Consider the following 14,591-nt stretch of genomic DNA (forward strand, 5'->3'; position numbering starts at 1 on the left):
CAGCTAGCTACACATCCATAGGCATACAATTATTTTTATCATTCACTACAAAATAAGCAGTACATAGTTAGCTAGCTATGTTAATTCAGCTGCATTGCAAGGCAAGCTTACACAATTGCACATTCAATTTGCAGTAAATGCTTTAGCTAGCTAGACTCTTCAAATCCACTGTTTCACAAGACGATAGCATGGTTTGCTGGTTTTCTCAGGAGTCCCTATAACATTAACAACACAAATTACAAATTCATTCTCCTAACACTAGCGTGCATGACTCGTTATGACGTTGTAACAACTTACATCTGGTTCCACCGTAATGTTTTGTCAACCATCTTTGCTGAAGAACGCCACAAGGCAAGGGTGGCTCGTGTCAAAATGTATATTTGGAACCACTCGATATGATTGGTCATATAAAAACCTTGCATCCATGCTTTAACTCCCCCTTGTGGTGGTCTGGAGCCGTGATGCCGAGTACCTCTAAATCCCACGGTGCAAACTCGCAATTTTTAAAGGAGGAACTATTGTAGATTCCTAGTCTGGATTTGCATTTAAATTTGTGTAGGCTTGTGAATAAGGCACAGGACTGGTCTACGTCATGGGTGTATATTCAGTACTATAGCACACAGATGGAGATTTATTTTACTAGCCAAATCAGTTAAGAACAAATTCTTATTTACAATGACAGCCTACCAGGGAACAGTGGGTTAACTGCCTTATTCAGGGGTAGAACAACAGATTTTGACAGATTTTTACCTTGTCAGCTCAGGGATTTGATCCAGCAACCTTTTTGGTTACTGGCCCAACACTCTAACCACTAGGCTACCTGCCACCCTCATGTTAAGACAAGGAGAAAGAGGAATCTAATTTAGAGGCCCTTGCACACAGTTTCAGTATAACACACACTCGTTTAAAATCCCTATTTCAACTAACTAACTAACTAACTAACTATTTCAACTGCCTGAAAATCGTTGACATTTATTCCCAATTTCTTTTGCACTAATTCAGTGAAGTCAGATGCTTGCCATGTTGCCAACAGTGTCTTCTGCATCCTTTAGGTCTCTCCCCCTTTCGACATAAGCATTTTCTCATTTGGGAAAAGGTCTGTCCTCTCCCCTCTGTGACACGGAAAACATTAGTTGAGGAGATGTCAATTCGTTAGTAGGTGAGGGTCATTGAAGATAGTCATGTGTATCCTAACTGAGTCTTTCACATAAGAGTTTAGAAATCTGCCACACCCCCTTTGAATCAGCTTTTGCTTTTCGGGGGAGAAAAGCATGCAAACATTTAAAAACAATATATTACTTAAGGTTTATGTATAAAATGTCTTGCACAACTAACTTGAAAAAGAAGGGTCAACACTGCAAATATTGACTCTTTGCATCAACTTCATGTAATTGTCAATAAAAGCCTTTGACAATTATGAAATGCTTGTAATTATACTTCAGTATTCCATAGTAACATCTGAAAAAAATATCTAAAGACACTGAAGCAGCAAACTTTGTGTAAATGATATATTTGAAACCATAGTTTCAGCTAACCACGTGAGACCAGCTAACTATTTAATGTTTCTGTCAGGAAAGCTTCAATCATGAATGGTAAAGGTTGCAGTTTTACATGATAACTTTAAACATATTTTATGTTCAGTCTAGTTGTGTTGAAGCCACCGCGTCGCCATCTTGGTACTCCACCACCATTGTAAAAAATCTTTTGGAAGCTATATAAATGCATTTACCACTGTCTACATTCGTTTTTTCCAATCGTATTATATTACAGACACCTTAATGCATACTTTAAAAAAATAAAAAAACATTTCAAGTATAATTTTTGGAGATTGCTAATGTTACTGTCCACACTACAACAACAAAATGCTTAAATATATGGAATTTTGTCCTTGAAACATTTAAATGAAGTACTGTAGAATTCCATTAATTCCTATGGAAGACTGCTCCTGCTGGTTCTGGTACCATCTCTCCCTGTACCCCTTGCGACCAGACTGACCTCACTTGGAGGTCATGTCAGAGGTGAGCAATGAGTTACCTAACAAGTGTCCTAGACCATCCACCTACTGTTTCACAACTCCTGTGTTAAACAAGTGTCCCCTGGGCCTCAACCTGATCTGTATTGTAGTTAGAGCTGCATTATGTTATAATTCCATGTTACAGGTTTTGGTTTTTCCATTTGTTTTGAGGTGCGACTTTAGCACGTATAGGACCTTAGCCGTAGGGCGCACCAATTGGTGTCACCTCATTAGTCAGTATGTGTTACACCTGTGCTGGTTGCCATCTCGTTAGTGGGAAGGTGTTTCACCTGCGCTGGCCCAGGTGCTATTCTTTATCTGATCTTCCCTGTTTTCGTTTTGCTCCACTTTTTGGTTTGATTCCTATCTTTATCTTTGGTGTGGGATTTTCTTTTGTTCGCCTCTTGGGCACATTTTTGCACTCATGGTGGGTTTCTTTTAGGACCCAGTTGTTGTTGTTACTAGTCAACTTTTAGTGGACAACCACATGAGTGTCTTTCAGAACCCCTCCGAAAACACCTGTTTAGTTTGGTTGTTGTCAGTGATTCTTCGTTAGTTCTTCTTTCAGTTTGAGTGACAATTTTGTTTTTTCTTGTTGGGGAACATAACATTCTTCATTAAATACATTGAGCTGATCTTGTTTATACTGTAACAAATGTTAGTGAATGATAAATTGAACTCAGAAGAATAGTACAGAGCAGTGCAAAATTCTTTATGTTGAGTGAAATCACATCACAGTCATGGCAGTCAAGTTTTTTTCATTAAAATTCAAGCATTAGCAGTAATACTTAACGTATTGGACAATATCAAGCTATTTCAATTTCAGTACAGGTATGTGGAACAACTGATATGCTGTACATAAAATGTTACATTAAATGGGAGATAAATAACAGAAGCAGGATAGAATCCTTAGCTATTACAGCTGTATGATTTGTTCATTTGCCTTATCTGTAAGTCTGTACTGGGGGTTGAAATATTTGTCTAGATTCTTTTAATTCAAATGTTTAAAATAGGAAAAGCAATTGTGGCCCGAAGCAACCAGAGTTAATACTTTACATCACTTTTGAAACACTGTAGTATTGCTAAACACTATTGAATAAACATAAACCATGTGGATAGGAAAGATATCATTTGAAGATGAAATCAAAGGAAGTTTCAGAATGAATACTTGAATGTGACCCCTAGAAAACAGTTGGTCCTCACTCTTTATGAAACAATATGTCCTGATACCGCAGAAAGTCATGTTTGCCTTCTAATATGTAACATCAAACAAATCAACAACTATAGATCGTAACAAAGGAATGCCAATAATGTAGTATATTTGGGATTTCTTTGAACAACACTTTATGATACATTTCAACAACTTAAAGAGTGATTTTAAATAGATTTTTATGATATTTACTTTTTTTTTTTTTTTTTTTTTAAACATGTCCATTTTGCAGGAGTAATGAACCATGCTTTATGAACGAATTACACATCTCATCAAAATTAACCAATAACTTAATAAAAAAATACATTAAAAAAAGTCAACTAAAAAGCTGTCTCAAGGACATTTTCAGAGTTATTGCAATGCCTGGACAGGAACATGATATATAGAATAAGCTATGAACAATATATACAATTCCACTATTTAATGTTACAAAGTTTCAATACTCCACAACAAGCTCTATACGTTCCAGACACTTGAACAGGGATCTAAACTATCCACTCCAGACCTGTCCTCCAGTCACTTCAACACAACATGGTAGCCATCATTATTTTCATCTGCAATTAGAAGATTAACATAGGACAACTATTAGCTCTGTTAAAACATTAAATAAGTATACAAATTGCATATTTACATGAGGTTCTGTGCATTTAAGAGGTTAGTGAGGGAAATATGACCTTTCAGAGTGTTGACAACAAAGCTGGTTTCCTCTGTGAAGTTCTGCACCATCTGAGAAAGAAGAAATTAAGAAGATATTAATTTGACATTTAAATGGCATCTTTCTCTTTATTTGTTTGATGCTGGTAGTCAATCAGTAACCAGACATCATAATCAAGTACATGGAAACAGCGCTGGCCATATCAGCCTGAGCCAGTTGATTCTGTTGTAGTTCCTCTGCATCCATAGGTCTACATTCCCCTGTTTCCTACCAGTCATTAATGATTGATTTTCTATGCCGTTGCCATTTACACAGGGCCATTAGTGATATTAGTGACCCAAGCTGACTGACCCATGCCAGCCCAGGGCACAAACAACCAACACAGGGCCTCTGGAGGAAATACAGATAACCTAACAACTCCACAACCCCTACCACTATCACTATCACTACTCACTGATAGAAACACTACCCATGACCCCAACCCCTACCACTATCACTATCACTACTCACCGATAGAAACACTACCCACGACCCCAACCCCTACCACTATCACTATCACTACTCACCGATAGAAACACTACCCACGACCCCAACCCCTACCACTAGCACTATCACGACTCACCGATAGAAACACTACCCACGACCCCAACCCCTACCACTAGCACTACTCACTGATAGAAACACTACCCACGACCCCAACCCCTACCACTATCACTATCACTACTCACTGATAGAAACACTACACACGACCTTAACCCCTACCACTAGCACGATCACTACTCACTGATAGAAACACTACCCATGACCCCAAACCCTACCACTATCACTACTCAGTGATAGAAACACTACCCATGACCCCAACCCCTACGCACTGATAGAAACACTACCCATGACCCCAACCCCTACCACTAGCACTATTCACTGATAAACACTACCCATGACCCCAACCACTAGCACTACCACTACTCACTCACTGATAGAAACACTACCCATGACCCCAACCCCTAGAACTACTCAACAAATGTCTATTTTCAAAACTTTGTCTCCCTCTGAAAATGCATTGTAGGAGAAGGTCAGAGGGTTACTTTGTAAAGCCAAGTAATTCATCTGCAGTTACTAATGATTAAATATGCATACATACAATATAACTACTAAACAAATGCTTGAAAATCAAATAGTAATCTATAGATACACTATATCCTTCATCTGAACTCTGACCCCTGCCTTCTCTCACCTCATCAGAGACCAGTATGTGTATCCCTGTGGGTCCTTGTCTGTAGATGTGGCTGATCTGCTGGAGAGTTACACTGTAAAGGAGAGCTATCTTCTCTGAACTCTGACCCCTGCCATATCTCACCTCATCAGAGACCAGTATGTGTATCCCTGTGGGTCCTTGTCTGTAGATGTGGCTGATCTGCTGGGGAGTTACACTGTAAAGGAGAGCTATCTTCTCTGAACTCTGACCCCTGCCATATCTCACCTCATCAGAGACCAGTATGTGTATCCCTGTGGGTCCTTGTCTGTAGATGTGGCTGATCTGCTGGGGAGTTACACTGTAAAGGAGAGCTATCTTCTCTGAACTCTGACCCCTGCCATATCTCACCTCATCAGAGACCAGTATGTGTATCCCTGTGGGTCCTTGTCTGTAGATGTGGCTGATCTGCTGGGGAGTTACACTGTAAAGGAGAGCTATCTTCTCTGAACTCTGACCCCTGCCTTCTCTCACCTCATCAGCGACCAGTATGTGTATCCCTGTGGGTCCTTGTCTGTAGATGTGGCTGATCTGCTGGAGAGTTACACTGTAAAGGAGAGCTATTTTCTCTGAACTCTGACCCCTGCCATATCTCACCTCATCAGAGACCAGTATGTGTATCCCTGTGGGTCCTTGTCTGTAGATGTGGCTGATCTGCTGGGGAGTTACACTGTAAAGGAGAGCTATCTTCTCTGAGAGGTCCCCCAGTGTCAGGTCCTCCAGATATAGAGCATGGTACACTATAGACATAGGAGGAAAGGCCATTAGCTGAGGGTTAGAGATCATCATCAGCTAAAACATGATATGGGAAATACTGGAAAATCACTGGAGGTTCTTAGTCCAGGACTAGGCTTATCTTTGTCTGGGAAAGGGTCCTTTGGTGTCAGATAACTAGTACCCAGAAAAATTGGAGATGTACAGTAACCTACCCTCTCCCCCCCCGGGCTTTGTCTGTGGTTGATTCCTGGCTTGTTGTTGACACACATAGATGGTGAGGCGGGGCTGTATACACCTGTACAGAGTAAAGACGAATAACACCCATCCACAATTGACCATGGTAAATCTGGGATAAAAGTTACACACTTGAGTAAAGTACTAATTAAACATGTGAAGTGTTGCCAAAAATTGTATATTGGATTAGTCTTCCTGCCACTGCAGTTTAGTCTCACCTTCCTTTGATGGTGTTGAACAGCCGGATGCCATCTGACGGACCACAGATTTGGATCAGGTCCTCTCTGCTCATCTTCAACAGGTCAGCACCTACAACATTCACAGAAGATCCACAGTCACTTACAAACTGGTCTGATGACGTTTTGGAGGAACAAGGACATAAAGAGAGAGAAAAGTCCCTGGTTATTCTCTGCTAAGGCCCTTCTACAAAGTTAGAAGCAATTCTAGATTTTTTTGTGTCTGACAGTCATCTGAGTGTCATTCATGTGTTAAATTATTTCACTTTAAAAATAATCTATATTTAATTTTCACTGGAAATGTCCTTCAGATATCAATTACATGCATCAAAACAAAAAGCTACAAAGACCGGTTTATAGTCTTAGAAACGGGCATAACATTGTCAAGGAAATGGATGCTCTGGCAACAGTGTTCAGGAACATACAACTAGGTCTTAAGGTTGAGTCTTGCATTAATTGAACCACACACACTACCTGAGAACCTGGAGAAGAGCCTACAGTAAGGCGAGAACCTGTGAAGCTGAAGCCACAGCTGCGTGTCCTGCGGTGAGGACGATGGCACAAGGTGCTACATGTCAAAAAGAAGAAGAGCCCTTGAAATGAGTAGCTATAGCACCCACTGACTGCCCACTGTCTCCAAACAATTGCCTAAAAAAATAAGAGATGAGAGCAATGGCATTAATACTACTTCTCCCGTTACTTACATCAGAAGAGCAGCCGGACAGAATCAGCTCCCCCTGCTGGATTGGAGAGCTGTTGCTATAAAAGTAAAGTGTCACACAAATGGGGAAGATGACAAGAGTTGGGTCATAAAGTAATGACTTGTCCTGATAAGGCTAGTGCAAATAGGCAGATCCAATGGGATTGCACTGTAGATAATGGAGGATCCAATTTGGCTAACCTCTTGTCCTACATAACGGTTCTTCAGAAAATGTGTGGGTGTGCAACTGGACTGCCATAGATGCACAAAGACAGACAAATCCTATATTTACCTCATGATCAACAATTGAAGTCAATAAAACAGTTAAATTCATCCAGATAAGAGAGGTGTCTTACCCATCAGTAAAGCTACATGAGGTGGGGGAGCTGTGGTAGACTGGGGAAGGAGTGTTGTTAGTGCTACCGAGATTTGGGGCATCAGGCCAGGGGGAACACTGAAACAAAAGAGAGAGGAAATGAACTTTAATAAGATGTCCATGGCAAAGAGAAAGGTACGTCTGGTTACTGTTTTACTAGGACAATGTGATTGTAGACTGATACAGACATAAGTGGGAAATCCTAGAAACCTAAAACCAGGTTGGTAGAAAACAATCACTGTTTTTTCCAGCATGTTGGTTTGACGTCAAAAGAAAAGGCACTGACGGACTGCTGCCCTAACTGTCACAATCATTAACAGACAACTGCATCAAGGGCTGGTTAAAGTGACTACGGAGTCAATCAACATGAGTGGACTTAAGCGACATATTAACATATTATTACAGAATAGCTTGTCAAGTGACAAGCCACAGTGTTAGGGTCCCTCACCTCGGTAAGCATGGTGGTTTCATGAGAGGATTGGTATTTCTCCCTGTCTTGATGGGACTTTTTATCAATCTTTTCCCTATCAGTCTTCAGTTTACGATCAGCTCCTTTTGGCTTAAAGAAAATAGAAGAAAAAATTAAGTACACAAAGAAATTAAATGGAATAATAGCTCTCACAACCAGAAAAGCACACACACACACACACACCCACCCACCCACCTAAGAGCCCCTTTACCTTGAAGACCTTGACCTGACAGCTGGAGGAGTGCATATGTTCCAGGTACTCTCCATGTTCGTTCTGAGTGAAGGTGTCTATCTGGATACGGAAGGGAACTCCCTTCTCCCCTCCATGCTTCCTAGGGGTGAACTCAGTGCTAATGCAGTTGACCTGAACACAAACAAACATACATACACAATCCATGAGCCATTCTATATGGTAATTAGAGTTTCAAATGCAAGAGATGGGTGGAATTGGAAAATAGTCCCTCTGGGATGTGGGAAGTCACTGTATGAACTCACTTCCTAAAACCTTTTATATGTCTAATGATTTTACTTTCACCCCAATTCCAGGACCAAAGTAAGCTAGAAAGCAGGAAAAAGAAGTAGATATTTGACCGTGTTACCTGGATGAAGACGGATGCGTTCTTGACGGGATCCCAGAGGAACTCTATAGTGTTGAGCTGCAGTGGGTGAGCACGAGGCTCGACGACACCCACAGAGAGGGGGGTATCTGGACACAGTCAATCAAGTCAGTAAGTCGCAGCAGGTCAGAATAAATTATTATGCCTTTTTACCAGGTAGATACTTAGAAAGGATTAGTCAAAACGGTAAATAACTAATAATTACATAGTAATTACACTTCAGTATTAGACCAAAGGCAATGTAGATCATATCATAGGTCAGTCATCAAACATACTGTGGTTGGGCTTTACTTAAGAAGTTCTCTGGTCTGCAGGCAACCAGCCTTACCTACATCCAGGATTCTGTCCCCAGGCCTGTTCCATCTCCAACCCTCCAGCTGCTGATGTTCTGTGTACTGCAGGCGCCGGTCATGAAACACCACACGCACAATGCTCTGTGGACAAGCAGGACAAAGCATTAGTACGACGCACAGTGACTAGGCAAGGCAGCCTCGCACGTGGCCGATCGTGTCGTTCGGCAAAGTGCGAAAAGCTACGCACAATCTCCCAGAAGAACCATTTACAGATCATTTATTCAGACAGCATTAGTGAGTGGAGATCCATATGGATTGCGTCACCCTTGGCTTCGACTCATATGAATAACACTTCAAATAACAGCCACAGATTCCCATTGACTAAAAGCATAGAAAGGTAGATAATGCTGTGGTTAAAGGATTCAGTTATGTCTGATGGTTGTGCAATAATCTGCCATCATAACAAAACTATTTGTTGACAGAAGCTATGAGGTAAAATATCCATGAGTTCTTCCTGTGCTATTAAGACATTTAGTGAGGAATCAGTAGAAGTTGTTTGAAGTGTCACCGTTTGAGAACAAAGCACATACATAAAGATTTTCATTATTAAAGCCCTGGTCGGGATGGGTAACGACAGACTAGACAACTGCCTGTGCATACTTAATTATTGTTTCCCCGCAAACGAAGGGACGTAAATTAATGTTCCTCCTCACTGTTTCATTAGTATTAAGTTGATTGCACATTTAAAACCTACTAAGAACATAAATCAAATCGTAAAATTAACAACCTGTAAAAACAACGTTTCCATTCATTTCAGCCTATTACACTGAGAGGCTCATGCGTGACTGCGCAGAGCACAAGGACATAGACAGACACAACACGTCATCTGTTTGTACAAGTGCCACCTGTTCCATTCTAGTGTCGTTAGACTGCTTCATTGAACACGACCGAAATATGACCGTCCATTCCTGACAGCCTGACGACACAGAACTTTCAAGTGGATGGATATGTGTATTGGGACATGGCTAAATTAAATTAAAATGACTTCATTTTTTCCCTTCATGGAAAATGCATACCGATATCTGCCTTAATTTTAAACCAAGTCATTTGATTGAATTTCACTGGGGAAAGACATAAAGGTATATCAAAGTCGAGTCCCATAATTCATATCACTTAAAAACAAACATAGATACAACATATTATAACAACCTGCAACAAAATGTGCACATAGTGACAACTTGAGTTGTACTAATGGGTGTTATTCATAAACCAGTGGCATCTTCAATATACCACTTGTTCTTTTTTAAATAATTAAATAAAGTTAAACACGGTTTCCTTTACAACAAACATGGGATTGTAATAATTCCTTTGCTATATTGATCAACGTTCTTGATGCACATTTCGTATTTGAAAAAGAAAAACAAGAAATACATTTCAACAAAGTAAAAAGATGTCAAAACGTTATGAATAACTCCCAGTAGTAAAGTCTATAGACGAAAGCAGAATTGTACGTAAGATGAACTTATGCAAAAAGAGCAAATAAGACAACTTGAAGGTAGGTGATGTGCGATAAAGCTGATGTGTTGAAGGGTAAGCTGAACTGAGCTGAGTGTGTGGTGGTGTATAAGTTCAGAAGGGGAGAAGATGGGTGATAGTACCAAGTCTTCAAAGATGGCACCCGCCCAACCCCCGAAGTGGAAAGAAGAGGGTTGAGGAGTCACCTGTGTGTTGACAGTTTCAGGAAATGGAGGATACATACAAACAGATAAAGAAAAAAAGGTCAGAGAAGAGGTCACATGAAAGTTAAAAATCCATACACAATACCTTTAACCTACCTTAACATATCTGCTGCTTATATCTGTATACTCCACTAGTTTTCTGTTAAGCATACGGATTTCGTAGGACTGACCTACATTTTAAAACATTAAGACAAACCTGATTAAAATTGAAAAATGTGAAATCAATTAGTCAGAAAAAGGGGCAGCATAAGAATAGAAATGCATTCAATAAGCACCTTTTCTTTAACAACCATTTTACAGTCAGGGTTTACCCCCATAGACCCTTTGCAGTGCCCCCTAGAAGTTTTCAACCAGATTATGGTTGAGCCCACCAATTGTCAAGTAAATAATCTTTACTTTGCAATTTACTATTACAATTTCCATCATATCAAGCAAGTACTTCTGTGCAATAGTCATATCATATAAACATATTTTAAAGGCAGGTAGATCTACATAGTAGACTAACTTTTTTTCTTTCTTTTTTTAAATGTGGGGGTTGTATAATTTTGGGCTGGTTTACCAATAGTTTCCAATTTCATTCACCGAAATATGCAACCTACTGAGTAACTTTCGGTAAATGGCCGTCTTATATGCAATATATTCATAATACTAAAATCCAATGATGATCGTAAATTAGACCACAAGAGAGAACAAGAAGATGAGAACAATGAGGGAAAATGCAGTTCAAGATAAGATGAATATGAAAATCAACTATATACCTTGGGGGAGCTTTCATAAACTGAAGTGGAATATCTAGAGATCCAAGATTCCTGATGTGGGACTATTTAAAGGGGAATTGTGTGTCTCTATGTAAATAAGCTGAACAAGATTTACTAAAATGTAAGTGTCATTCATCTTGTGTGGGTAGTAAATGTAAAGAAAAAAAGAGTGAATATGACCATTACATGAACTTCCTTTGCCTAAAGATGAGCGTGCAGCATGTGTGTGATGCAGTTGTTCGGTTTACTGGAGGGATGTTTTTTCCATATTGTATCAGTGCTGATAAGAGGGAGAATGTTCTTCTGAGTGGGCCTACACTCAATTACGTGCCATGAGTTCAATTCCATCCAACAACCTAGAACTTTAGTAATAAAGAAAGAATAGCTAGCTACCTTGGTTTAGATAAGTCAGAGTTTCTTCTTGCTGTTTTACAGCTGGCGAGGTGGCTGCACAGAGAACATATTGGAAAGGAGACCATTTGGCGCCATTTTCTGTTGCGTGCCGTTCCTCCTCGTGTTTCAGGAAAGGCGCCAAAGCATCTCTGAGCAAGAGCATCGAGAGAGGAGGGGGAAAATGTGTGGTTGATCATTAATTATCGAAGCGTAAATAAGTAAGAGGCTTCTCAATGGTCAGCCAGATTTAATCTTATCAGTACCTCTTGACTATGGTGTAGGTAGGTAAAATGTTTTAATTAACTTGTATGATGCATAATCACATTGCACAACATTATTTAGCCATATATTTTGTACTTTATCCAATGCATCTCAGATTTAAATGTAGAGTAGCAATTTTGCAAGATCTTGGCCTAAGCTACTACAACACTCAAGTGCAATATTGGTGAAGTTGTGGGCTAATTCAAATGTATGAAACATTTTGCTGCTTTCAATCCCATTTAAATGTTACATTTTTTTCTTAAAGGCATCATACATGTTTTTCTCCACGGAATTAAACTTTTCTGATTATTAAAGTTCTCTAAAAACATACTAAAGTTTCCTAATTGGAGATGTCCACTTACCGAATATAACTTGCAGTTGAATGCTGGTGGTAGGGCTCTGGCTGATTGTGCCAAAACAACATGTTTTCCAGTGCAGCGTCTAAAGTATCCCCAGAAACAGAGAATGGGAGTTGGGAATGGCACCCTGGTGTGTTGTTTCCACAGGTAGGTCTGATAGCGCTCTCAAAGAAGTTTGCCGGCCAGCACCCACGCTCCAGACTTATATACCGGGTATGACATCACTTTCAACTCATTAGAATACCTTACATGACCTTTGAGAAGCGGACTGTGACTCACTGTTTGCCTCCCAAATGGCACCCTATTCCCAATATAGTGCACTACTTTTGACCATAGTTCCATAGGGCTGTGGTCAAAAGTAGTGCACTATATAGGAAATAGGGTGCCATTTGGGATACATTCACTGAAACACTTCCCCTGCCCCATAGTAGTGCAGGACAGGTAGCTTAAAATTTGAATAAGCGCACAGTCCGATTTGTATTTTTTAATGGCTACTTGGCTAGATTAGCTTTAACATATCTCTTTTTTCTCTAGTGTTTTTGCTTTCTTTTGTAAAAAAATAAATACATACAGTACCAATCAAAAGTTGACACACCTACTCATTCATTCTACATTGTAGAATAATAGTGAAGACATCAAAACTATAAAATAACACATGTAGAATCATGTAACCAAATCAAAATATATTTTATATTATTCAAAGTAGCTACCCTTTGCACACTCATGGCATTCTCTCAACCAGCTTCATAAGGAATGCTTTTCCAACAGTCTTGAAGGAGTTCCCACATACAGTTGAAGTCGGAGGTTTACATACACTTAGGTCGGAGTCATTAAAACAAACTATAGTTTTGGCAAGTCGGTTAGGACATCTACTTTGTGCATGACACAAGTAATTTTTCCAACAATTGTTTACAGACAGATTTCACTTATAATTCACTGTATCACAATTCCAGTGGGTCAGAAGATTACATACACTAAGTTGACTGTGCCTTTAAACAGCTTGAAAAATTCCAGAAAATTGTGTCATGGCTTTAGAAGTTTCTGTTAGGCTAATTGTCATCATTTGAGTCAATTGGAGGTGTACCTGTGGATGTATTTCAAGGCCTACCTTCAAACTCAGTGCCTCTTTGCTTGACATCATGGGAAAATCAAAAGAAATCAGCCAAGACCTCAGAATAATTCATTAATGAGGAAGGAAAATTTGGTGGATATATTGAAGCAACATCTCAAGACATCAGTCCAGAAGTTAAAGCTTGGTCGCAAATGGGTCTTCCAAATGGACAATGACCCCAAGCACACTTCCAAAGTTCTGGTAAAATGGCTTAAGGACAACAAAGTCAAGGTATTGGAGTGGCCATCACAAGGCCCTGACCTCAATCCTATAGAAAATGTGTGGGCAGAACTGAAAAAGTGTGTGCAAGCAAGGAGGCCTACAAACCTGACTCAGTTACACCAGATCTGTCAGGAGGAATGGGCCAAAATTCACCCAACATATTGTGGGAAGCTTGTGCGAAACGTTTGACCCAAGTGAAACAATTTAAAGGCAATGCTACCAAATACTAATTGAGTGCATGTAAATTTCTGACCCACTGGGAATGTGATGAAAGAAATAAAAGCTGAAATAAATAATTCTCTCTACTATTATTCTGATATTTCACATTCTTAAAATAAAGTGGTGACTGACCTAAGACAGGGAATTTTTACTCTGATTAAATGTCAGGAATTGTGAAATACTGAGTTTAAATGTATTTGGCTAAGGTGTATGTAAACTTCCCACTACAAATGTATGCTGAGCACTTGTTGGCTGCTTTTCCTTCACTCTCCAGTCCAACTCATCCCAAACCATCTAATTTGGGTTGAGGTCGTGTGATTGTGGAGGCCAGGTCATCTGATGCAGCACTCCATCACTCTCCTTGGTCAAATAGCCCTTACACAGCCTGGAGGTGTGTTTTGGGTCAATGTCCTGTTGAAAACCAAATGATAATCCCACTAAGCGCAAACCAGATGGGATGGCGTATCACTGCAGAATGCTGTGGTAGCCATGCTGGTTAAGTGTGCTTTGAATTTGAAAAAAAAATCACAGACAGTGTCACCAGCAAAGCACCCCCACACCATTACACCTCCTCCTCCATGCTTCATGTGGGAATCACACATGCAGAGAGCATCCATTCACCTACTCTGCATCTCACAAAGACATGGCGGTTGGAACCACAATTCTCAATTTTGGACTCATCAGACCAAAGGACAGATTTCCACGGTCCAATGGCCATTGCTCGTGTTTCTTGGCCCAAGCTAGTCTCTTCCTCTT

The 14,591-nt window shown here is 40.0% G+C and overlaps 1 protein-coding gene across 4 annotated transcripts; it reads right to left on the reverse strand.

The window, feature by feature from the left end:
* Positions 1-2,705: 2,705 nt before the first annotated feature.
* LOC124047588 (transcription factor CP2-like protein 1) lies at positions 2,706-12,445 on the reverse strand. Of its 4 annotated transcripts, none has more exons than XM_046367914.1 (16): positions 12,287-12,445; positions 11,664-11,812; positions 10,609-10,682; positions 10,432-10,494; positions 8,809-8,914; positions 8,463-8,569; positions 8,075-8,227; positions 7,843-7,953; positions 7,375-7,472; positions 7,023-7,077; positions 6,793-6,886; positions 6,301-6,391; positions 6,061-6,143; positions 5,729-5,871; positions 3,899-3,950; positions 2,706-3,778 (listed from the first exon to the last, which is right to left on the reverse strand). In XM_046367914.1, the coding sequence occupies exons 1-16, from the start codon at positions 12,346-12,348 to the stop codon at positions 3,741-3,743; spliced, it is 1,479 nt and encodes a 492-aa protein (XP_046223870.1). In that variant the 5' UTR covers positions 12,349-12,445; the 3' UTR covers positions 2,706-3,740. The 4 variants fall into 4 exon arrangements, with proteins under 4 accessions (XP_046223870.1, XP_046223863.1, XP_046223887.1 ...); XM_046367907.1 differs by having other exon boundaries at positions 6,301-6,433; XM_046367931.1 differs by lacking the exon at positions 10,432-10,494.
* Between the last annotated feature and the right edge of the window lie 2,146 nt (positions 12,446-14,591).

The sequence above is a fragment of the Oncorhynchus gorbuscha genome, linkage group LG01, assembly GCF_021184085.1.
Source record: "Oncorhynchus gorbuscha isolate QuinsamMale2020 ecotype Even-year linkage group LG01, OgorEven_v1.0, whole genome shotgun sequence".
NCBI lineage: Eukaryota > Metazoa > Chordata > Actinopteri > Salmoniformes > Salmonidae > Oncorhynchus > Oncorhynchus gorbuscha.

What these genes read in the sequence shown, in the direction of transcription:
- LOC124047588 (XM_046367907.1), bottom strand. Translation starts at nt 12,348, where the DNA reads ATGTTGTTTTGGCACAATCAGCCAGAGCCCTACCACCAGCATTCAACT. An exon ending in ACATACTGGTCTCTGATGAG is followed by an intron (nt 3,951 to 5,728) that starts GTGAGATATGGC and finishes CTTCTTTCTCAG; the next exon opens with ATGGTGCAGAACTTCACAGA. An exon ending in TGTTGTCAACACTCTGAAAG is followed by an intron (nt 3,779 to 3,898) that starts GTCATATTTCCC and finishes TTCTAATTGCAG; the next exon opens with ATGAAAATAATGATGGCTAC.